General features: G+C 42.7%; 1 protein-coding gene across 2 annotated transcripts; it reads left to right on the forward strand.

Annotated features, from left to right (window-relative positions):
• Positions 1–1,064: 1,064 nt before the first annotated feature.
• On the forward strand, positions 1,065–21,908 carry LOC111965299 (failed axon connections homolog). Of its 2 annotated transcripts, XR_011480043.1 has the most exons (7): positions 1,065–1,547; positions 5,270–5,405; positions 5,641–5,837; positions 10,647–10,864; positions 18,303–18,419; positions 18,888–20,746; positions 20,782–21,908. XR_011480043.1 is itself a non-coding variant. In XM_023989387.2 (6 exons), the coding sequence occupies exons 1-6, from the start codon at positions 1,291–1,293 to the stop codon at positions 19,238–19,240; spliced, it is 1,278 nt and encodes a 425-aa protein (XP_023845155.1). In that variant the 5' UTR covers positions 1,065–1,290; the 3' UTR covers positions 19,241–21,908. The 2 variants fall into 2 exon arrangements, 1 of the variants encoding a protein (XP_023845155.1); XM_023989387.2 differs by having other exon boundaries at positions 18,888–21,908.
• Positions 21,909–26,699: the final 4,791 nt, after the last annotated feature.

Genomic DNA, 26,699 nt, shown 5'->3' on the forward strand with positions numbered 1-26,699 from the left:
ATATATATATACACTAGATGACTGATAGGCCCCCATGCCTCCATCTTGGCACTCCCACCGTTGTATAAAAAAAATATATATATTTGCAAGCTATAGAAATGCATTAATTAATGTATACATTAGTGTTTGCCACGTTTATTCTATTACAGACACCGTAATGCACTTTTAAATTATATTATGTGAGCTGAACATAAAAATAACATTTTCTTCCAAGTATAATTTTTTTGAGATTAATGTTACTGTCCCCACTACAAAAAAAAAAATACTTGTCATTTTGTTCTTCACATTAAATTGAAAGACTGTAGAATTCCATTCATTCATATGGAGGACTGCTCCTACTGGGGAGTGCCAATTTGCCCGACCGGTGGCTTCAAAGCCTCTCAATGGCCAAAACATTGCATTAGCAATCCAGGGTTTATATACATTGTTGGTTGGCACTAGCTCAAGACAGAGGGGTACCAGTGATGTAACTGACCTTACGCTATAGAATTCTTACGAAAGCGCGGTCCCTTTTTCAAGCAAAGTTGTTTCGCAACATTAGGCATGGTCCACACAATCACAACGGAAAGCACATTGATCGCATGTATTCTCCGAGATGAATGCCTTTTTACACGTCCGAAGTTACTGCAGAGTGAGTATAACCGACTATAGCTAAAGTAGCCAAAAGCATGCACCTGCTATGCAAGCATGTTGTTGTTGAACATGCACCAGTAGTTATAGCACTCGAAGAGTGTGTTGTGCATTCAATAATGGCTAAACACTAAGCCTACTGTATATAGGTAAATGTTGCTATGGAGATATTACAGGACTTAGTGACAATGAATAGTGAAATTGCCCATATAACATTGCTCCAAGAAAACAACACAARTGCTTGATCCATTGAATTTGCATTTAGAAATCAATGTAAATACAATGTGTTTTACAGATGTCTTTATAATCATGATATAAGGCTTTGCCTATTGCCCTATATTAAAGCCTTTGATTTGAAATAATAAAAAAACTTAAARAGCATAAACCCAAACTATCCTCATCAACTTGTGTGGTGGTTTTGTTGGCTCAGATGTTAGGGGAGTACTCACCGTCTGCCACTCGTTTCCATTGGAACAGACAAAGGCTCCGAGGGCTGGCGGAGGATGCCGAGKCAGGCCGGAATATGTATATTTCTAATGTTTGGCAGATAGCATATATTAAATAGCATGTCACCATGCAACATAGGACTGTTGTGACATATTGATGAAGCCGAGAGTCGTGTGCGGGAGGACGCAGGCGCCACGCGGCGATTGATAGAGTATGTGGGGGTCTGGTTTCGCCTCGTCCCGACCGTGTGTGGTTGAACTCGGGCGGAATCACAGCCTGCCCTTGGGGATATGTGGCTCGGACGAGACTCACTCTCTTTATGGCTATATCGTCGCAATCCCTTTACAGGACTACGGTGGGACCATGTCGGGATTGGGGTCGGATTCCTGGTGGAAGAAAACCATCTATATCACCGGCGGTGCCCTCCTCGCTGCTGCTGCCTACCTATTACACGAGCTGCTTGCCATCAGGTAGGCTACAATGGCAAAAAAATATGCTCCAATGACACAATCTGCAAGGGTATTGGTTCACATGATCAAATGTGTGCATTTGTGTGATGCTTAGGCTYTGTTTGCGTAGGCTTAATCTACAATATTCACAATAATGATCTAACATTATAAAATAATTCATACCCTCGGGGATGGGCTGGATGTGTATGGCTGGGGGTGCGCACTTGCTGTGACTTCTGAACAGCTGCTCTTGACAGATCTCTGAAAAACAGAATATTGCTGTCCTTTGTTTACATTTGTTCATATATTCGCGGAATCATCTCTTCCTGCACTGTAGGCTAGATTGTGCAGCTGTTTGATGATATAGTTCCCCCCCAAGGAGGCAAGGACAGGAGATATCGGAAAATATTGGAATGTGGAAAATTACGCGTCAGGTCTTGTGCCATATCTTGAGCGTAAATATGAATTTCTCTAGCACTGCAGCAATGGTGTCAGAATTACCTTTACTAACCTCTCACGTGAGCTATTTTAAGATTTATGTTTAGTGAAAGCGGACGTTTGTAGCCTACTGTTGAATTAAATGTTTTAATCTTTGAGAAGGAAGATAAATCCAGGCCTATTGTTAACGTAATGAATGGCGCTCCTGTCCCCACACAGTCGTCAGTCAAGCATTTAGGCCTATGGTACATTCTGTAACAGTGGCTCCATATAATCTGTCACAGGACTGGTTTTGCATTTCCTAATTTGGAAACATTGCTGAATCACGTCGCATAAGCCTACTATTATCATGCTTCTACCATAGAAAACTACATTTTGACAGTAAATCTGCAGCATGTGTGTTCTATGCCACCCCTTTGAGTAATTATTCTTAAAGGAACTCCCTGTATCCATGCCTAAATGCAATAGTGTTTCTTTTGCACGGTCCAGAATTTCCGCACCATTGAAAAATGGACTGCGACGTAGCCTACGTCGTTTCGATGGTTTCAGTACCACGGTTGTATGGACAGCGACATTTTGTGGGAATGTGAGTTGTTTACTCTGCCGTAGACTATCCTGCGCGAGACCATTGTACCGAAAATCTAGCCTYCACATTTTATTAGCCCAAGTAGCCTATCATTTATATACATGCCATGTTTATTTCCATAAATTAAAGTCGAATTTCAAGGTGTTACAAAATGCCTGCTGATGTAACTGACTTTGGATGGAGTCCATTCCTGCTCTCTTGGACATATGTAGGCTATAATTCATGAAATTAATTTAGGTAAGAACTAGAGTAATTGCAAGGCAGCATGCCCCTGTACTGTAGACTATGTTTAATTATTAAAGCCAAATTATATGTCAGTGTCAGTCACCCACCATTAAAAACTGTGGGGTGGAAATGTAAGGAATCAGATTTTCACAAGCGTGATTAACCTCATAGGCCTTGATTTCAAGGGTAGTAGAGGATTGAAATAGAAGTTCAGACAAATCCTAGAGTTTTTCTTCTGCTGTAGGCCCATTGAATACCATGGAGTCAGTAATATGATGATGAGTTTATCCTCTCAATGTCTATCTCATTATCTTAAAATGGTGTATTGTATCTGTGTATACTTGTGTGCATGAGTGTTTAGACTGGTGACATYAATATAGTGAAGGGACGGGTTGTTCTAGGGCAATTCAACGGTTACAGAATTATGCTTTGACTTAGATTACACACACACACACTTCTTGGAAGACTTTCCTGCACCAAAAATAAATACCCAATTTGCAGTTTGCCTAGGCCCTGGWCTTACAGGAAAGAAGAAGTCATTTTAAAATGTATGCCAACCAAAAACATAAATTTCAAAGTTTAACAAACCATACAACTCTATGCATAAAGACTACTTTGAACAATTTACACAGAAGATTTCACAAAATCACATTTACTGGAAGAACTGTGCAGATGCAAAGTTTTGTAACAGAAAAATCTCCCTCAGTTTTTAATGCGACCATGTTTTCCAAAAACGGTTAAATATCTACTCAGAATTAAGAAAAAAATGATTCTGCCGATAGAATGAGGTGTCAGCTATGACATGACACCTTAAGTTAGAATTGTTTRGTTTGTTATGGAACTACAGTAGGTGAAGTGGATTTACAACTGGTAATATAATTACGGTAACTAAATTACATCATGGGTCCATGATCTGTACTATACAAAAATGGATAATTATGGATATATGAATATCATATTTTCATGGTGCTGTATCCTGAATAGGTAAACAAATTTAGAAATATGCAATATCCTTCTTTTGCATATTTGGGTATTATTCTACACACTGGGTATTATTGTGTTGACCTCCACCCCCAAACAAGATCACATTTGGTTGGTCCGGACCAGACCAAATCTGAAACAATCATAGACGTCTATGTTTGGACATTACAGTAGAGRACAGCACATTACACTAGAGTTCAGCACAGTACTCGTGTGCTCTACTGTACAGTACAGTGCTCCGCTTTTCTTTACTGTACTATTCTGTACTCTACTGTTCTCTACTGTGCTGTACTGTGCTGTCCAAACTTGTGAAACAGACATCTTTGATTGGTTCAGATTTGGTCCGGCCAGGGCGGACTGACCAAATTCCAACTACTTTTCAACGTTCAATGAGGATGCTTTATACAGTAAATGGAAAGAGGGTAGGTGGTAGCTTTCAGAGAGAGTGAGGGGTTGTCCAGACTATTTTCACAGTCTTGCTTTGACCTGAGATACTGTATATAATGACAAGATGGTCTTGTCTCCGCCCTAACAATGGGAGTTGTTGTCCCAAAGGCGGGAAGGCAGGCAGTCTGCTTATCGGTCTGCTTATCATGGACAGATTTTGACAGGAGTAAACCTTCTCGCTTCGCCTCTTCCTCTCTGATTTGACCAACAGGTGACAGAAAGGGAAAACACAGTTATGTGCTGAACATAACAGTATGCCAGTTGAAGGGAGGACAGTAGCAGGTGACCCAAGTGTGATGTGTGACTAGTATGATTTCCCATTGTAGCCAATTCAATTGCAGTAATTCCGTTACTGATTTTGTAATAATTCCGTTACCGATTTGGTAACAGAATTACGAGTTTTAAATTACTTAATTCATAGGCAAACTTGATATCAGTAAAAACACTATAACTAATTGGTAGGTCTACCTTTACTTGTTACTTCTGTGAAATATCCTTATCCTCCCTCATTATGGAGAGAAATTAGGAAACATCTTAAAGATATGTGGGTTTTTGGTAACAGAATGTATATATGCCTTAATTTCTCAAAAATATAGTCTTCACTTTCATTTGACAAACCATTTGACATGCTTCTATMAACTTCACATGTTGGTGCTCATCYGTCCTTGTARGGAAATGCCCTCTGTAACACAGAGCTCAGGGAATTGAAGAATAGTTCCTCTCGCTGCTGTGTCACCATTATATAATAGGCACCAGGTGAGACCCTATCCTCCCAGTGAGATTACTAAGAGCCTGAAACAGAGATGRAACTAATCCTACTCTCTCCTCTCTGATCTCCTCCAATCAGGGCGAGTTATGATATTGTTCTCACAACACAAACTGACCTGGAAATAGCTGTACTGTTGTCACAGAAACTTTGATGACTTTTAAAGTGGCTACCACAGAGATAGAACAATTGTTTTGAAGTATTTTATCTCATGAGGCTCCCACCTGTGTTCTAGTTTGCTGTTGCCTCAGTATAGCACATCTTTTCAATTGGCCTTTTTTCTCCCCGGGTGTTTTCTAGGAAGGAGCAGGAGTTGGACTCTAAAGATGCCATCATCCTCCACCAGTTCTCCAGGCCAAACACGGGGGTCCCCAGCCTCTCACCATTCTGCCTCAAGATGGAGACCTACCTACGCATGGTGGACCTGCCCTACCAGGTACAATAGTCTGTGTATGATAAAGTAGAACTTAAAAAGTAGAACTGGTTTCCTGCACACAGATTAAGCTTACATTCCTGAACTAAAAAGCACTTTAAATGGAAATTCTCCTCATGCATGTTTTTTTATGTCCAGGGATTAATCTGAGTCTGGGAAACCAGTCCTACATATTCAGAAACAACTAGAGTGTGTCAATTTCCGAGTGCTGAACCCCATTATGTTCTCCCCCTTGCAGAACTACTTTGATGGGAAGCTCTCTCCGCAGGGCAAGATGCCATGGATTGAGTATAACAGGCAGCAGGTGTCGGGGTCAGAGTTCATCATTGACTTCCTGGAAGAGAAGCTGGGCGTCAACCTCAACAATAACCTCAGTCCCCAGGAAAGAGCTGTGTCCCGGGCTGTCACCAAGATGGTGGAGGAGCACCTCTACTGGTGACTCAGTCAATTAATATACCCCCTTGTCCTCCACTGCTACATTGGTGACTCCATATATGTCACAGCGGTTTACAAATTGCTCCCTACCCTCCCCCCTCCCCCTTGGCCCTTAACCCTTGATGTTAGCATGTCTGAAGAGTCTAGATAGGTACACTATATATACAAAAGTATGTGAACACCCCTTCAAATCAAGTTTATTTTATATAGCCCTTCGTACATCAGCTAATATCTGGAAGTGCTGTACAGAAACCCAGCCTAAAACCCCAAACAGCAAGCAATGCAGGTGTAGAAGCACGGTYGCTAGGAAATGAGTGGATTCAGGGATTTCAGCCACGCCCATTGCTGATAGGCGTATACGATCGAGCACACTGCCATGCAATCTCCATAGACAAATATTGGCAATAGAATTGCCTTACTGAAGAGCTCAGTGAATTTCAACTTGGCACCGTCATAGGATGCCACCTTTCCAACAAGTCAGTTCGTCAAATTTCTGCCCTGCTAGAGCTGCCCAGGTCAACTGTAAGTGCTGTTATTGTGAAGTGGAAACGCCTAGAAGCAACAACGGCACAGCCGCGAGGCGGTAGACCACACAAGTTCACAGAACAGGACCACCAAGTGCTGAAGCTCGTAAAAATCGTCTTTCCTCGGTTGCAACACTCCCTACCGAGTTCCAAACTGCCTCTAAAAGCAACATCAGTACAATAACTGCTTGTCAGAAGCTTCATGAAAAGGGATTCGATGGCCGAGCAGCCAAGACTAAGAACACCATGCGCAATGCCAAGCGTCGGCTGGTGTGGTGTAAAGCTCGCAGCCATTGGACTCTGGAGCAGTGGAAAAGCGTTCTCTGGAGTGATGAATCACCCTAACCCATCTGACAGTCCAACAAACAAATCTGGGTTTGACAGGAAAATGCTACCTGCCCCAATGCATACTGTCAACGGTAAAGTTTGGTGGAGGAGGAATAATGGTCTGGGGCTGTTTTTCATAGTTCGGACTAGACCCCTTAGTTCCAGTGAAGCTAAATCTTAACTCTACAGCATACAATGACAATTTAGACAATTCTGTGCTTCCAACTTTGTGGCAACAGTTTGGGGAAGGCCCTTTCCTGTTTCAGCATGACAATGCCACCGTGCATTAAGTGAGGTCCATACAAAAATGGTTTGCCGAGATCGYTGTGGAAGAACTTGACTGGCCTGCATAGAGCCCTGATCTCAACCCCATCGCACACCTTTGGGATGAATTGGAACGCTGACTGCGAGCCAGGCCTAATCGCCCAACATCAGTGCCCAACCTCACTAATGCTCGTGGCTGAATGGAAGCAAGTTCCCGCAGCAATGTTCCAACATCTAGTGGAATGCCTTCTCAGAAGAGTGAAGGCTTTTATAACAGCAAGGGGGGGGGGGGGAAACTCCACATTAATGCACATGATTTTGGAATGAGAAGATCGACGAACAGGTGTCCATATACTTTTGGTCATGTAGTGTATAAGCAGTGTAGTGGTAAAGCTTCCACCATATTGCCTCCACCTTCAAGATCTGCAAAGTTTGAAGGGTTAGGGCCAAGGGGAGGGTTGGGAATGAATTGGGACTGGCTAAGGTCACTCACTATAGTATTCCCAAGTGGTCATCCACAGATACATTACGGATTTACTTACAGTAAATGCCTGGGAYTCTACATTATCGGTGAGTCACTGCTGGGCATCTGTCCTGGTGAGGCTTCTGCTGGGAAGTCACTGATAATGCATTCCAAATGGCACCCTATTCCTGATAAAGTGCACTACTTTGTAAGGAATAGGGTGCCATTTTGGACGCAGGCTGAGCCTTTCCTGGTTGGGGCCCAGGGAGAGGTAGTCTGATGAATGACACATCTAAAAGCATTTGTTTCTGTGCATGGATGTCAAAGAAAAGAGGAGTGAGTGCATACTTGCTCATCAAGCTCTTTTCCGCAATATTTACAGGGTGAGAAATCAGTCAGTAACATGTTTCTGTGCATCAGATCTTGTGAATCTCATTCAGAACCAGAGCCATGAATTGGAGGGGGGCGGGGGTTCCATAATATTGCTCTGCAGCTGTAGAGTAAGGGTCATTCATATAACTCTCATTTCCACTCCCTTTCTCTCGCTCGCTCTTTTCTCTCTGTTTTTCTCCTGTCTTCTTTTTCCCTGATCACCTCCTTCTCTAGTCTCTCTCCTCTTAACCCCCTCCCGCTCGCAGGCTAGGTTTACTATTGATTACGTTATTTATGGCTGTGCAGGACTATTGGGCTGCTTGTTGCTCTGTTTGGCCAGCTGAGGTTAGCAGCATAGGTTACAGCATGCTGAGATCATCATATACAGCTCTTCAGGCCGGTAAATGATTGATGTTGCTATGSCAACATGGAGAGGGAGGCTGCTCTGTGACAGAGATATGCCTCAGGGCCCAGATTCACAAAACCTTCTTAAGAAGCCTTTTCTTCTTGACTGCATTTTTTCCTTAGCTATGGACTTACGAAGAAAGTTAAGCAAAGTTGATATTCCTCAAAAAGGTTCTTGGAAATTTCTTGCGCTATTTCTTATAGCTAAACCCTTGTCTTAAACTCAYMGCAGTGAGAGAATAAGATCATGAAAGCAATTGAACARGTTTAATTCACGCACAAACTTCATCTGAAAGTTTCAGTATTGATTATTTTAAACCCAAGAACATGTCTTAGAACAGTAATCGCTGTAGGAAATATGTTAACGTGATTGCCATTACGAGCTAGATAGCTAGCTAAATCMGTTGCCTAGCAACAAACAAATGAAGGAGATATTTGAGAAGTTCGCAAGAAAATCATCACATCTAAAGATATTGTTGAGGAATTGCACTTACYAATTATTTTATGAACTTCTTATTTTTTTCTTAAGAAGCTTCTTATGTTTTTGCGTAAGAAGTGTTTGTGAATCTGGGCCCTGGTCTGTGAGATTGTGCTGTTTGTCACAATGTACGTGTAGTACTGTATATTAGGTTCAATGTCTGGTTTAGTAAAAATTGTCATTGGTCTTCCATTCCTATTGTGTAGAGCTCAAGTTGTTATAAGTAAGGGCACTGTTTAATGGTATTGAAGTCATTTAAATAGTTATTATGATTTGATCTCAGGTTTGTCTGGTTTAGCCTCTGAAGCAAAWTTTCCCTCAGATCCTTTTCTAGACAGCTCAATCTTTTTTTGACTAGAGAGCTGACTGTTAATTATCACAATACATTCATTACTTTTGTCCTGATAACTGAAGGTGAAAGATTAATTCAGAATGTCTCTGATCTCATTGCCTTAGAGTGGTGGAGCAGGTGATGGAGTTGGTATGGTAAAATAAAAAAACAACACATTATACAGTGGCAGCAAAGATTTTTTTAGAACTAACCCAAGATAGACCACAGCCTGTCGTTTCCAATGGGAACAAATGAGTCATAGTGGGCAGAACAAGCAAGTAGGGGGTAGATCCAAGCCCGAGATAGCGAGATCCTATTGGCGCGTTCTAGCATGTATTTGCATATTTCCATTAAGGAACGCCTACTCTGTAAAGTGCAAGTGTGCAATAACTCAATTTGCACTTGAACTCCTTATAAACAATGCCATTTTTTAATACTTTGGCAAAGGGTCAAATTAAAATAAAAACAGTCCACTCTGTTCGTAATAGATTCTAGTTTTGGGAACAGAAAACTGTAGACCAAAATTGGTTAAAGAAAATTATGATAAAGAAAAATATATACCAGTTTCATTTAAGGATCAAAACATTTACAGCTGTGCCATATATAATGCAAAATACTTTTATTTATTAAATATATTTATTTAACCTTTATTTAACTAGGCAAGTCAGTTAAGAACAAATTCTTATTTACAATGACGGTCTACACTGGCCAAACCCCAACCTGGACGACACTGGGCCAATTGTGCGCCACCCTATGGGACTCCCAATCACGTCCGGTTGTGATACAACCTGGAATCGAACCAGGGTCTCTAGTGACGCCTCTAACACTGAGATGCAGTGCCTTAGACCGCTGCGCCACTCGGGAGCTCAAATGTTGGGAAGAGATTTTCGATGTAGCGAATCCATTGCACATGGTTTATGAATTGACACGCAAAACGACGCCGGATTCAAAACTTAGAATTGTTCAATTTAAATGATTATACAAAATTCTTGCAACCAATAGAATGTTATATATATGGGGGATACCACCTTCCCAGCTCTGCAGATTTTGCTGCGAGGTGGCAGAGTCATTAGATCATTTATTTTGGTACTGTCCAGYTGTAGCTKATTTTTGGTCACAGATCCAGGAATGGCCGAAGAATTGCAACATTTACCTGGAGCTAACTCTGCAGATAGCACTACTGGGTGATTTGAAAAGTCGATCAAAACGATTAATAATAGTTTGTAAAACATTTTTGCTAAATCTGTCGAAACTATGAGAATAGAAAGTTTCAGAACTTTGTGAAACATCACAGCCCAGTTGAAAAATATGGCAAATAGAAATCCAATATAGATGGTGTTAAGAGATAGAGGGGAGGGGAGGGGTTGAGTGAAGCTGAAGGGTGGGACTAATAACAACAAGATAACCAATGTAAAATATACTGTGTCTGTAAAATGTGTGTAAGTTCAGAACTTTTGTTAAACAGCACAGTTAAAAATATATGACAAATAGAAATCAAACTGGATGGTCTTCAGAAATAGATGGGAGGGGTTGAGGGTATGTTTGTGTAACTATACAAGATGATAGCTTACTGCCAGTAGACAACACGTCTGTGTGTTTCTATATAAGACTGTACATTAACCTGTATATTTGTGTTTCTATACAGGACAATAGCCTATTGCCAGTGGGTAGACAACCTGGAGGAGACCCAGAAGATGCTGTCAGTCACTGGTCCTCTCAGTGACATGCTAAAGTGGATCCTCGGCCACCTGAACAGCAGCATGGTGCAAAGGGAGATGTACGGCCATGGCATCGGACGCTTCTCCAAGGAGGAAGTCTACAAGCTGATGGAGAAAGACATGCGCACACTGGCCGAACTGCTCGGTATGTATGGAGGGGTACAGGGGGATGGGAGGGTAGGGGTAGACAGAGGGTTAATCCCAAATCAACCCTTAGACACTACCCTTAGGCCTAAGCACTTGTGTAGATATGAGAGGATCGGACAGGTGTAAGCAATATAGCGACAATTCTACCTTGGCCTATCAGAGAGCAAAATGGAGCAACAACCATATTGCTTACAGTGATCCAATRCTCTCAAATCTACACAAGTGCTTAGGTGGTAGGGACTAGGGGATGATTTGGGATTCAGGGAGAGACTAGGMGCAACTGAAGAACAACTGATGATGTAGCCAATTTCTGAGTGCTCTCACAGTATTGTCAGAGTGTTGAGGAATTGGCTACTGATGATGGAGATATGAGGAACAACGGTTAAGGAAGGCTTCCTAATCATCCGGTATCAATTATAACATGGGGTCATTTGAAGTTCACTGTAAGATTTACTTTGTAGTGGGGTATGTCCTTTATGCACAGATCCATTTGAACCTCTTCCGCTCTAGTGGTGAGATACTGTATATGCACTGTGCTTCCAACTACAATATGTGTTTCAAATGTATTTTAGTAGGGAAAAGAGCAGGGAATGTCTATTGATTATTAGCGTAACATTTTTGCACGGTCGTAAACTATAATGTAATATGTGCGATCGGAATTTACTTTAACGCTTTGAATATAACTACTATAACGTCAAACTGTTCTACTGGTTGGCTGGGTGTTTCTCTGTGGGTATGATGGCAGTTGTTTAATAGTTGGTGTTGGTTGGTGTTGATAGTTTATTTTTTATTGAATATTTAAAACATACAATATACTTGCAGTGAAGCCGTTCAACAACCACATCACGTTAGTCATCTAACAGCCTCCCATTCAGAGCGCCACACAGAAGCAACCAGGGTCAATGCCCTGCTCAAGGGCACGTCGACAGATCTCCCACCAGCCCTCCAAGATCCCCCCCACAGTTCCCCAAGAGCTGCCACTCAACCATCCAAGTACCCCCCCCCCCGAGAAAAAAAGTTAGCAAATAATTCAATTCCCCACCCCCAAGACCCCCACACCCCCAATGCACCAACAACCAACAAAATGAACAAAAGAGAAAAAAAGAGAAAGACAAAGGAAAACAACAATGCAAAAAACAAAAGACATCAAGGACAATAAAAATCATAACAGCAAGGCCAACTGAATATGTTTGAGTGCATGTATGCCACTATTTACGTGTGTGTGTCTGTGTCTGTGCACGTGTGCATTTGAATGAGAGTGTGTGTATATTGCATGTGTACAAACACCTGCACAGGCTCAAATCAACGTTTATTTGTCACGTGCGCCAAATACAACAGGTGTAGAATGCTTACTTACAGGCCCTAACCAACAGTGCGATTTTTTAAAGTAAAAATAGGGGACCTGTCTATTGCCTGCCCCTGATGGATTATTAAACCATTGTTAATTTGACGTTGGCATCTGGGTCTTACCTTCACACCTGATAATATGTTATATTCCTTTTCTTTTAGCCACATAAAGACTGATCTTTTTATTTTGCTAAACCGTTACAATTATAACTGGCTATACTTATTTCAGCCTTTACCATAACTACATACCATTCTCAGTCTAAATTTACCATAATTAGTCCTTGTAAAGTTACTGCCATAAGAGGTATTATGACGGTCAAAATAGAGATTTCAAATGTCTGATATTTAGAATTCAAGAAACAGGTTTTTAGCAATATTTGTTTCATTCCTTTGCCTGTGAGCCAATGCCACAGATGTTAGAAAATTGAGCCAAGATATGTGTGTAGTAAATCTAAGTAGGTTGTGTATGGCCCTCAACCAATCATGAGGGCCACTACCGTCTCCTATGACCGAAAAGAACTTCTAAACATCGAAACTGGGATTGCTCACCTCAAACTGGACGAAGAGTACTTCTTCAATGAGTCGGACGCGAGGGATATACTGTTGACACCTGACCAGGCCCCGATCCCCATGATTCGCTGGAGAAGGAAATTTAGATTTTGCGGCAAAAAATCAGGGTGCCTTGTGAGGACCAGGCGACGAGTGGCTAATCTGCCCTTGCCCTCTGTTCTGCTAAGCTAAACGTCAATCGCTAGAATAAATGGGACGAACTGAAAGCACGTATATCCTACCAACAGGACATTAAAAACTGTAATATTTTATGCTTCACCAAGTCGTGGATGAACACGACATTAAGAACATAGAGCTGGCAGATTATACACTCTTTGGAAAAGACAGAACAGCAGCCTCTGGTAAGACACGGGGCGGGGGCCTATGCACATTTAGTAACAAACAGTTGGTGCATGATATCTAAGGAAGTCTCAAAGTTTTGCTCGCCTGAGGTGGAGTATGTTATGATAAGCTGCAGACCTCACTATTTATCCAGAGAGTTTATCTGTTTTTTTTCATAGCTGTCTACACTGCTCAAAAAAATAAAGGGAACACTTAAACAACACAATGTAACTCCAAGTCAATCACACTTCTGTGAAATCAAACTGTCCACTTAGGAAGCAACACTGATTGACAATCAATTTCACATGCTGTTGTGCAAATGGAATAGACAAAAGGTGGAAATTATAGGCAATTAGCAAGACACCCCCAATAAAGGAATGGTTCTGCAGGTGTGACCGCAGACCACTTCTCAGTTCCTATGCTTCCTGGCTGATGTTTTGGTCACTTTTGACTGCTGGCGGTGCTTTCACTTAGTGGTAGCATGAGACGGAGTCTACAAACCCACACAAGTGGCTCAGGTAGTGCAGTTCATCCAGGATGGCACATCAATGCGAGCTGTGGCAAAAAGGTTTGCTGTGTCTGTCAGCGTAGTGTCCAGAGCATGGAGGCGCTACCAGGAGACAGGCCAGTACATCAGGAGACGTGGAGGAGGCCGTAGGAGGGCAACAACCCAGCAGCAGACCGCTACCTCCGCCTTTGAGCAGGATGAGCACTGCCAGAGCCCTGCAAAATGACCTCCAGCAGGCCACAAATGTGCATGTGTCTGCTCAAACGGTCAGAAACAGACTCCATGAGGGTGGTATGAGGCCCGACGTCCACAGGTGGGGGTTGTGCTTACAGCCCAACACCGTGCAGGACGTTTGGCATTTGCCAGAGAACACCAAGATTGGCAAATTCGCCACTGGCGCCCTGTGCGATTGACTTGGAGTTACATTGTGTTGTTTAAGTGTTCCCTTTATTTTTTTTGAGCAGTGTATATAACACCACAGGAGCAGACGGTTGGAACTAAAACCGCACTAAATTAACTGTATTCCGCCATAAGCAAACAGGAAAACGCTCATCCAAAGGCGACGTTCCTTCTGGCCGGTGACTTTAATGCAGGGAAACTTAAATCAGTTTTACAGAATTTCTATCAGCATGTTAAATGTGCAAGCAGAGGCAAAAAAAATTCAAGACCACCTCTACTCCACACACAGAGACATTTGGCAAATCTGACCATAACTCTATCCTCCTGCTTCCTGCTTACAAGAAAAATTAAAGCAGGAAGCTCCAGTGACTCGGTCTATAAAAAAGTGGTCAGATGAAGCAGATGCAAAACTACAGGACTGTTTTGCTAGCACATACTGGAATATGTTCCGGGATTCTTCCGATGGCATTGAGTACACCACATCAGTCACTGGCTTTATCAATAAGTACATCGAGGACGTCGTCCCCACAGTGACTGTACGTACATACAGTACCCCAATCAGAAGCCATGGATTACAGGCAACATTCGCACCGAGCTAAAGGGTAGAACTGCTGCTTTCAAGGAGCGGGACTCTAACCCGGAAGCTTATAGGAAATCCCTCTATGCCCTCTGACAAATCATCAAACAGGCAAAGCGTCAATACAGGACTAAGATCGAATCGTACTACGCTCCTGCACGCTCTGACGCTCGTCATATGTGGCAGGGCTTGCAAACTATTACAGACTACAAAGGGAAGCACAGTCGAGAGCTGCCCAGTGACACGAGAATACCAGACGAGCTAAATAACTTCTATGCTCATTTCGAGGCAAGTAACACTGAAACATGCATGAAAGCATCAACTGTTCCGGATGACTGTGTGATCACGCTCTCCGCAGCCGATGTGAGTAAGACCTTTAAACAGGTCAACATTCACAAGGCCGCTGGGCCAGACGGATTACCAGGACGTGTACTCCGAGCATGCGCTGACCAACTGGCAAGTGTCTTCACTGACATTTTCAACCTGTCCCTGTCTGAGTCTAATACCAACATGTTTCAAGCAGACCACCATAGTTCCTGTGCCAAAGAACACTAAGGTAACCTGCCTAAATGACTACCGACCCGTAGCACTCATGTCTGTAGCCATGAAATGCTTTGAAAGGCTGGTCATGGCTCATATCAACAACATTATCCCAGAAACCCTAGACCCACTTCAATTTGCATACCGCACCAACAGATCCACAGATGATGCAATCTCTATTGCACTCCACACTGTGGTTTCCCACCTGGACAAAAGGAACACCTATGTGAGAATGCTATTCATTGACTACATCTCAGCGTTCAACACCATAGTGCCCTCAAAGCTCATCAGTAACCTAAGGACCCTGGGACTAAACAGCTCCCTCTGCAACTGGATCCTAAACTTCCTGACTGTTACCTACCCCATGGTAAGGGTAGGTAACAACACATCCGCCACGCTGATCCTCAACACGGGGTCCCCTCAGGGGTGCGTGCTCAGTCCCCTCCTGTGCTCCCTGTTCAATCATGACTGTGCAGTCAGGCACAACTCCAACACCATCATTAAGTTTGTTGATGACACAACAGTGGTAGGCCTGATCACTGACAACGATGAGACAGCCTGTAGGGAGGAGGTCAGAGACCTGACCGTGTGGTGCAAGGACAACAACCTCTCTCTCAACGTGATCAAGAAAAAGAAGTTGATTGTGGACTACATGAAAAATAGGATTGAGCACGCCCCCATTCTCATCGACGGGGCTGTAGTGGAGCAGGTTGAGAGCTTCAAGTTCCTTGGTGTCCACATTAACAACAAACTAACATGGTCCAAGCACACCAAGACAGCCGTGAAGAGGGCACAACAAAACCTATTCCCCCTCAAGAGACTGAAAAGATTTGGCATGGGTCCTCAGCTCCTCAAAAGATTTTACAGCTGCACCATCGAGAGCATCCTGACGGGTTGCATCACAGCCTGGTATGGTAACTGCTCGGCCTCCGACCGCAAGGCACTACGGAGGGTAGTGCGTACGGCCCAGTACACCACCGGGGCCAAGCTTCCTGCCATCCAGGACCTCTATACCAGGCGGTGTCAGAGGAAGGCCCTAAAAATCGTCAAAGACTCCAGCCACCCTAGTAATATACTGTTCTCTCTGCTACCGCACAGCAAGCGGTACCGGAGCCACAAGTCTAGGTCCAAGAGTATTCTAAACAGCTTCTACCCCCAAGCCATAAGACTCCTGCACAGCTAAACAAATGGCCACCCCCCCTCCCCTCCCCTCCCATGCTGCTGCTACTCTCTGTTATTATCTATGCATAGCCACTTTAACAACCCTACCTGCATGTACATGATTATCTCAATTACCTCGACACCGGTGCTCCCGCACATTGACACGTTGACTCTGTACCGGTACCCCCTGAATATAGCCCCGCTATTGTTATTGCTCTTTAATTATTAGTTTTTCTTAAACTTTTTTGTTGTTGGTATTTTCTTAAACTGCATCGTTGGTTAATAGGAGCTTGTAAGTAAGCATTTCACTGTAAGGTCTACCTACACCTGTTGTATTCGGCGCATGTGACAAATACAATTTGATTTGATATTGGATGTGATTTAGTGAGAGCGTGTATGATGTCTGGATAAGAGTAAGACTATAATGTGTTATGTCCAAATAAATAATAACCCAGCCAATTTGCATGGTTGAGTGTCTATGTGTGTAACATGAAGTGCGTATAGCCTTAATATTCAGGATGATGCGTGTAATCCCTATCCCATCACCATCATAGTTGCATCATAAGTACCTTTAACATAATTGTCATTGAAAAACACATCCCAGCATTTCCATTGCAATTGACGTTTCACATGATCATGAAAGAGACCTTGCATTACCATAGAGACGGCTTCACTACAGTACAAATGTATCCCGTACAATATGTTATTATTCCCCAATGTCCCTATTCTGATATCCTCCCCTTGCTTGTTGTAAACATAGATAAATATGTAGACAAAGACATATAAAAGATAGATAAACGAATTAAATTATAGAAAAGTTCAACAATTGAGAGGGGAGAAGAGAGAGAGATAAAGTGTGTGTGTATGTATAAGTCCGTATGTGTAAGCGAGCATGTAATTGATTGCGTGTGGGTTCATATCAACTTCGTAGTGTTCAGGTATTTTTATAGTCCCATACTTTTTTTCCGTAACCTGACGTCCCCGTAGAATTTAGTACAGCCATGGTGTTATGAAACTGTCTTGGAAGAGCTGTCCATCTATAAAGAGTTTGTCCAAAATGAGAAAGGCACGCTAACCCCTCTCCCGCCTCTGCTCTGGACAGGATACAGCCTCTTGCAACTTTCGTTTGCCTCCCGGGGAAATTGGTCATTGAGACAGAATTTGGTCCCCTTAAGCTCACTTCCCCTGCTTTTGATCAGCTCCTTTCATTGGTAGTGTTCAAACTTTGAGATGATAGGACGGGGGACTCTTGGTCTTGTCGCTCCAAGTCTGTGCACTCGGTGGAAAGCCACCTTGTTTACAGTCTCTAGAGAGGAAGTTTCAAGGTGGATTGCATGAACTCTCAGGAATCCCAGAAAATATTAGATTTTCACACATGCTAGAGCTTTGTATGTCTAGTGGTGACTCCCTCATCACCCTGTTTTCCCTGAGTAGACAATCCATGTTGMAATCGAGGATTACCTTGGCTATGAGCGCCTTGTTCTCTCCTTGGAGAATTTCACTCTGGCTGAACTCCGAACTCCCACGCAGCCCTGCTGATTCATATCGCGTGATTTCTGATGACGTTCTCGATTATATCGACTGATTGGTTCTGTATGGGGTGACTTTTCAAGTGTTGCATGGATTCCAGCAAGAGCAKTATCCTCTACTTAATCGGTAAGTAAATCGTACTCTTTTTTATTCTGTGAGTTAGCCGGATCTTTCCACGATGGAGTATGTTGTTCCTCCATAGCATAAAGCTGTTGATACTCGTCGATTTCCCTCAGGATCTCCTTAGTATCCAAGTTAACTCTGAACCGCAACCAGTTGTCTTTCCCACGACGACAGAAGATGTAATCATGAGTTGCAAAATACGCGATCTTAAATACAAAGTTGCTGTCGCTGTTTTGTTTGTAATTTACAGGCTGCTCCGTGAAGAGTCTGAGGCACTCAGCAGGCTTTTCTTACGGTATTCTCTTGACTGATAGTTGGTTGATATCTGTTACCGACCCCAGCTGTTCATCTGTCCTGCAGGAGATAAGAAGTACTTCATGGGGCCTAAGATGTCGACAGTGGATGCTGCTGTGTTTGGTCACCTGGCCCAGGCCATGTGGACACTACCCGYCACACGTCCTGAACAGCTCATCAAAGGTCAGTTCAATCTCTCAGCCTCTTGTTGAAGTGTTTTACTCATACTCACAATACCAAAGCGTCATAATTGATTGATTTTAAAAGTGTGCATTGTGATTGTGTTATTATTGTGTTGTTATTAAGATTGTATAACAAATGATGTACCTAATGTATTGTTCTATAGATTTAAAGGCATGTGTAGAATAGGATGCAATGTCCTCATTTTTTTATCCACTTCTTCCACTAGATGACAGTGAAAGACTGTAATGTGCAGTGTTGTTGCACATTTTCTAGTCATGGTTTCAGTCTTTAGAGAACAGAGACAATCGGAGACAAAAGACCAGTCTCTTTTCATTTTCGAACTGTACAAAATCTGACAATCAAAGTCTGAGTATGAAATCAGACGATGCTCTGACACTGATGTAAATGTTCCTTGAGTACTGACGTTGGAACTTGTACTTCTTCTGTCCCCTGTCCACTGTGTTTTAGGCGAGCTCATCAACCTGGCCATGTTCTGTGAGCGCATGCGGAGAAAATTCTGGCCTGAGTGGTTCGTGGACATAGAGGACGTGTACTATGACGGAGCAGACACTGACAGCAGCGAGGGCTCTTCTACAGGCCTGATGGACTTTGGCCTGTTCTCCCGGACAGACACCATGGAGGAGAGTGAAGCCTCTGACAAACACACACACTCACACACTCACTCCCCCGATACGGACCACTCGCTGTTCGACTCGGACGTGGGCACGGGCTCGGACAATGGGCCGCAGCTCAAGTGTGACCCTCCTAGTCTTGATCGTCCTAATCCTGCCCCTTCCAGTCCCAAACCTCCCAACCCTTGACCCATCCTTATCCAGGGAGGTGGGGTGGGTTTGGCTGAGGCAGTCAAACGGCCGGGAACTTCAAACTAGTCAGGGCGCTGCTATCTGGATTGGCATCATAGAGCTGCGGAACACAGAGGCACAGTTCTCGCTTCTACTGCTGCCCCTCCCTCTCTTCCAGAGATCTGTGCTCACACACGGAGGCGCAGTTATATTCCATGATGACTGAAAACTATATCCTAACAATGTAATATCAGTGCGCTCAGACAAACTGTGTATTTGTATGCAGAGCGTATAAATCGAACCCCATGTTACATGTGTTACAATGTGATTTCCTCACCCCTAGTGATTGTGACATTGCCAATATGGCACTATCACAGACATTGCCTTATTTGTGCCAGGTGTCCAAGGGTACAGGCTAGTGTAAGACGTGATGAGAGAGATTGTTGGTTGAACCAGTTAGTGGTGTATCTGTCCATGGAATACAGACAACATGGCTGTTTCTTTAGAAATGTAGCTGGTGAAAGAGAGACGATGATGATGGTAGCAGAAACATGAAAACACTGGATTTTAGAGAAAGCTGAGGTCAGTCATTTGCTATGACTTGGACACATTGTAAAGAGTGATATATAAAGAGTCTTTGACTTGGGTGGCTGCTCTAGTCTGTGTCTTACTAACGGTGGGCTTTTCTACCAGTAGTCCTATGGTTTGTGGCTTGCTGCTGAGCATCAGCCATAATCACTTGCCTTTCCATCAACCCTGTGTCTAACTTCACTCTAGTAAAGGAGATTGGGATATGCAAAAGGAACTGGGGATGTAACATTCTTGTCGGAGTAGAGCCGACTCTTGTATCTCACCACTAGAGGGTGCTGTATCTATACATCCATCCCGCTGTCTATTTAGCTCTATGGTCTCGAGTCCTGTCAGTTTCTGCCACTTGGAATGTTAAAGGCCCAGTGAAGTCAACGTGATATTCCTGTGTTTTATATATATTTCCACACTATGAGGTTGGAATGATATTGTGAAAATGATGATAATGCCCTTTTAGTGTAAGCGCTGTTTGAAAAGACTGCCTGAAATGTCAGTCTGTTTTGGTGGGATGGAGTTTTGGCCTGCCTGGTGACATCAGACCAATAAGAATAGACCATTAAGAAATAGAGTTCCAAAACTGTGCCAATAACAGCTTAGTTTTCAGTTTCCCCCACCCAGACCACTCCCAGACAGTCCTAGCTACATTTTTGCTTGAGAATTTGCTCTCTGCTAAGAAGCTGTTTTTCCTTCTTTTTGACCATTTTAATTGAAAACAGTCACAGTAAGGTACTTAAATGTTACCCAGAAATGATTTGATATTGAGATAAAAACAGCTGCATTGTTTAATGAAATAATAACAATAATACAATGCATTCGTTTTCACTTCAGTATTAAGACCATACTAATACAGAAAGTTGCTGAAACAGAATGGAAAGGCCCCTTTGTAGCAAGTAGTGTTATCCCTTTACGTGTGTGTGTGTGTGTGTGTGTGTGTGTGTGTCCATGTGTGTGTGTGTGTGTCCGTGTCTGAGAGAAAGAGACTGGAAAGATGATAGTGGGCTGTAATATGACTACATTACCAAGTATGGTATAAGCCGTAGTGCACAGAAATTATGAAGAGAGGGGTTGAATATGAATCGTGAATGCAGGTTTGATTTTGCTTTCTTTACTCAGTAACTCACACTTATTTGAAAACGGTGCCAGCACTTTTAAAAATTTAAATTTGTCATTAACTTAAGTTTAGCAATGTTTTATCGTTTGTATCTTTATTGCTCTCAAGGAGAGATGTTTTTTTGCGTGTTGTTTATAATGGGCAAAACTAATGCACCTAGGACGCTGGGGATTGTCGTGATAAGATGGTGAGGCCAAATGGATGGAATGAGACATGTACATCAACGACACAGGTCACTGGATGTCTGTGTCGTAGCTAGGCATTCAAGTTGAAATATTGATCAGTGTATCAGGATGACCTTGAGAGAAGATCATGTGTATTCGCAAAGTTGCAATGTCAAAGTAAATAGTTGTTTGCAAAGGCACATAGACAAAAGACCAAATAAAAGAGTAAATTGTAAATCTGCTAGGATTATACTCACCCTACCTCCCAATGATGAAACATAAAATGACCAAAAAATGGGGACCAAGACATGGATCTGTCTAAACCTTTTCTCAACTGTCTTTTAAATAGACTTTTTGTGTCTGTAATTGAGCAAATATCTTTGAGGGTGTTTGATTGAATTGCATTGTCTTATTGTTGAAATTAAAAACATTTTAGAAGCATGGGCAGACCAGACCTGCAATGAGACAACAGCAGAGGAGGCGGTATCATATGGGGCAGAGCTGCCTCCAGAACATGATTCATCCCAAAAAAAGTCAACCTGAGTTATATTATGGGATGCGTTTTTACCATGCTACATATGGATAACTCATTATATCAGTGCGACTACTTTCTCAAGCTATATTAGAACAGTGTATGTCCTGTTAGTGGAAACATTACATTACGGGGAAATGTACATAAGTGTGATAAACTCATGAATCCACTGTAACATACTGACAAACTACCTATGGATGTCCAATTATGATAACCCAAAGGTGAGGTGGCTGTATGACAATGATTACTCTCAATGATTTCATTAAACAATAGCTGTGACAATTTAAAAAATGATCTGTGTGTGAGTTGTGCTACTGTGTGTCTGAATGTTGGTATTTATACTGTAAATGTACTACATTTGCCCATTCAGTATTTAGAATAATTAATTTCCCAATTATTTTCACCTCTAACATTATTTGCTTGTGTGCATATATTAGTATTCTACATATTAGTACCCTATATTATTAATCTGCATTTATTGTGTGTGCTTGGGTCTGTGTGTGTTTAGCATGTGAGCCACAGTGTTTTCAATCAGGCTAACGAGTGGCAGGCATCCAGGCGCGGAGGCGGGCTGATTAAGGCTCTGCCAGGAGCTGGAGGCAAGGAGGGGGTAGAGGAGGAGGAGAGAAGGCTCGGGGAGAGGGGGCTGTGTGGTGGTGCTGGGCTGGGGGAGAGAGGGCCATGGATCAGGAACCAGGATCCCCAGGGATGGAGCAGGTGCAGGCTGCGAGCGAGGCCTTTGGGCCCAAAGGGGCATACAGAGCTTAAAACAATCTGCACAGCTCCTTTTTTTATTTTCCTTTTCTGAAACATCCCACCTCTCTCACTGCCTCTCTTTCTTTCTCTGTGCCCCCTCTCTTTCCTTTTCTCACTCTCTCGCTCCTTAGCCCTCTCCCTCTCTTTCTCACGCTTAACAGATCAGCACTCCACAAAGAGGGATAAACACAGAGAGGAAAATTAAAAAGGGAACTCCCCTGGCACACCAAAACAAATTAGAGCAAACAAATTACACTGAGTCAACACACAAACACTGGAGCATCTGTGGCTCTGGACTGACTGAGGGGAGCTGGTGGCGCCCTCAACCTCAAACACCCATTACAGCCACATACAGTACTGTACTCTCTCAAACCAATCCACACTACACTCTCATAGAGTTACACTAACAAACTTTGACAGATTAACTCCAACTATTATATTTACAACAACAACAAAAAATCTAGTTGGTATGCCATGAATGTGAATTCACGATCAGAGAATGAATCTGAGATTTTTAGCTCAGTATATTTAAGAGTAGGCCCACACACAAGAAGTATGAGAAGTTAGTGGTATGTTATTATTACATGGAAAAAATGTGTAATGTTTCAAAAAGTGTTTTGTAGGAGTGAGTTGCACAATTTGTGCTTGAATTGTAATGTGGGTGAATTCAAGTTTAAAATATGATACACATTTCTGTCTGCACATTTCACTAGCCATGGCTAAATTTCACTGTATATCAACAAATATTCAAGCATATTGATCTGTTCCACTGTGAAGTATGAATGTGTGTGGTTTGATGGTTTTGGCTGGCCCTCCCTTGGCCCTCTGGCAGTGGCAGTGACCCGTCATCTGCCTTCCACTGTCTGTCTGGGGCCCCTGGGGGAACAAGGGCACTATGGCCTCCGGGCCAGCTGGTCATCCTCCAGAATCAGCCTCCTCTGCAGGGGGTCCCAGTGGGCCCGATGGACCCGGGACACGCAACACAGTACCTCCACAACGAGCACATTACCCCACACCAGCGCCCGCGCAACCCCACAGGCTTCAGGTGTTCCCCACAATGCCTGGGTTCAGGGGGACTTGACACCAACAGTGGCACTGTTTCTTTATAAATTACAGCTTTATTTATTCATTGGCATGTGGAGGCTTCCAGATGACTTGGCCGCCCCGCTCGTTCACAGGATACCGTGTGTGTGTGTGTGTGTGGTGGTGTGTGTGTGTGTGTGTGTGGTGTGTGTGTGTGTGTGTGTGTGTGTCCTGTGTGTGTGTGTGTGTGTGTGTGTGTGTGTGTGTGTGTGTGTGTGTGTGTGTGTGTGTGTGTGTGTGTGTGTGTGCGTGCACAGTAGCAGTACAGTACAGTACAGTGAGAAGTTTAGAACCCTAATTCATTCAAAGATTTTTCTTTATTTTTACTATTTTCTACAATGTAGAATAATAGTGAAGACATCAAAACTGTGAAATAACACATATGGAATCATGCAGTAACCTAAAAAGTGTTTTTTTTTAAATCAAAAAGATTTTATATTTGAGATTCTTCAAAGTAGCCACCCTTTGCCTTGATGACAGCTTTGCACACTCTTGGCATTCTCTCAACCAGCTTCACCTGGAATGCTTTTCCAACAGTCTTGGAGTTCCCACATATGCTGAGCAGTTGTTGGCTGCTTTTTCTTCACTCTGCAGTCCAACTCATCCCAAACCATCTTAATTGGGTTGAGGTCGGGTGATTGTGGAGGCCAGGTCATCTGATGCAGCACTCCATCACTCTCCTTGGCCAAATAGCCCTTACCCAGCCTGGTGGTGTGTTGGGTCATTTTCTTGTTGAAATCAAATGATAGTCCCACTAAGCGCAAACCAGATGGGATGGTGTATTGCTGCAGAGTGTGCCTTGAATTCTAGATAAATCACAGCCAGTGCCACCAGCAAACCACCACCACACCATCACACCTCCTCCTCCATGCTTCACGGTGGCAACAACACATGCCGAGATCATCCATTCACCTATTCTGCATCTCACAAAGACATGGCGGTTGAAACCAAAAAACTACCATTTGGAATCATCAGACCAAAATCAAATAAAATCAAATAAAATGTATTTATATAGCCCTTCGTACATCAGCTGATATCTCAAAGTGCTGTACAGAAACCCAGCCTAAAACCCCAAACAGCAAGCAATGCAGGTGTAGAAGCACGGTGGCTAGGAAACACTCCCTAGAAAGGCCAAAACCTAGGAAGAAACCTAGAGTGGAACCAGGCTATGAGGGGTGGCCAGTCCTCTTCTGGCTGTGCCGGGTGGAGATTATAACAGAACATGGCCAAGATGTTCAAATGTTCATAAATGACCAGCATGGTCAAATAATAATAATCACAGTAGTTATCGAGGGTGCAGCAAGTCAGCACCTCAGACCAAGGACAGATTTCCACCGGTCTAATGTTCATTGCTCGTGTTTTTGGGCCCAAGCCAGTCTCTTCTTGTCATTGGTGTCCTTTTGTAGTGATTTCTTTGCAGAAATTTGACCATGAAGGCCTGATTCACACAGTTTCCTCTGAACAGTTGACGTTGAGATGTGTCTGTTACTTGAACTCTGTGAAGCATGTATTTGGGCTGCAATTTCTGAGGCTGGTAGCTCTAGTGAACTTACCCCTCTGCAGCAGAGGTAACTTTCGGTCTTCCTTTCCTGTAGCGGTCCTCATGAGAGCCAGTTTTATCATAGCGCTTGATGGTTTTTGCGACTGCACTTGAAGAAACTTTCCAAGTTCTTGAAATTTTCTGGATTGACTGACCTTTATGTCTTAAAGTAATGATGAACTGTCATTTGTCTTCACTTATTTGAGCTGTTTTTGCCATAATATGGACTTGGTATTTTACCAAATAGGGCTGTCTTTTGTATACCAACTCTACCATGTCAAACCACAACTGATCGGCTCAAACGCATTAAGAAGGAAAGAAATTCCACAAATAAACTTTTAACAAGGCACACCTGTTAATTGAAATGCATTCCAGGTGACTAGGCAAAGAGTGGCTAATTTAAAGAATCTGAAATATAAAATATATTTTGATTTGTTTAACACTTTTTTGGTTACTACATAACTCCATATGTGTTATTTCAAAGTTTTGATGTCTTCACTATTATTCTACAATGTAGAAAACAGTTCAAATGTAAGAAAAACCCTTCAATGAGTAGGTGTGTCCAAACTTCTGACTGGTACTGTATGTGCTTGTGTTTATATACAGTGCCCCCCTGAAATTATTGGGACAGTGACAAATGTTTTCTTCTTTTGTTTCTATACTCCAGAAGTTTGGATTTGAAATCAAACAATGACTATGAATTTAAGGTGCAGACTGTCAGCTTTAATTTGAGGGTATTTTCATCCATATTAAGCGATATACAGTATTTAGAAATGACAGCCCTTTTTGTACATAGTCCCCCACTTTTAGGGGACCAAAAGTATTGGGACAAATTCACTTATGTGTATTAAAGTAATAAAACGTTAAGTATTTGGTCCCATATTCATAGCATGCAATGACTACATCATAGCATGCAATGACTACACAAATGTGTTGGATGCATTTGCTGTTTGTTTTGGTTGTGTTTCAGATTACTATGTGTCTGGTTTCGCTTTTGCCATTTGTGCTCATAACTAAATGTGGCACTTGTACATATTGTATGAGCTATATGGAGTACCATAGAGGGTCTTCGTGCAACAGAGTGTGTGTAATGTTTTGAGTAAGCACTTAAGTTTGATTCATAGACTGTCATGGTAAACCTTAAGAGCATTTTGCCACTTTATGAGTCGTTCATACGTGGCTCTATCAGCAGATCTACTTGTTTCTCTATGTCCGTTGTTCTGTGGGGATGTTTCAAGCACTAATATACTTTGAGGTTAGTGACTCTAATGTTGACTTCTCCTCTGGGAGAAAGAAAAAGAGGGCAGAGAGAAAGTGAGAGAGCGAGAGAAAGAGGAAAGGAGAGAGAGAAAGAAAGAGAGAGACTAAGAGTTCAGGCCTTTATACCCCAGCACAGAGCACAGACGGAGACACCACTATGGACCAGGCCCTATCATGGCTTCCCTTCTGTTGGCCCATTATCTCTCTCCCCATGCGGCACTCCCCTTCTCTTCTTCCCTCCATCCATCCTTCCCTTCCCCTGGATGTTATCTTCAGCTGCTTATGCCCTAATACCCCAATTGTTGGGCTCTAAAAACAATAATTAGCAATCCCAAATGAGACTGAGGGGCAAATTTAACAGCTTTTTTCTCGTGTTTTTTCTTTCTTTTTATCTTCCTCTGTCTTTTTTTCGGAAGAGCAGAGGGATATTGGCAAAGCCTCTT

The sequence above is a fragment of the Salvelinus sp. IW2-2015 genome, linkage group LG6.1, assembly GCF_002910315.2.
Source record: "Salvelinus sp. IW2-2015 linkage group LG6.1, ASM291031v2, whole genome shotgun sequence".
Taxonomy (NCBI): domain Eukaryota; kingdom Metazoa; phylum Chordata; class Actinopteri; order Salmoniformes; family Salmonidae; genus Salvelinus; species Salvelinus sp. IW2-2015.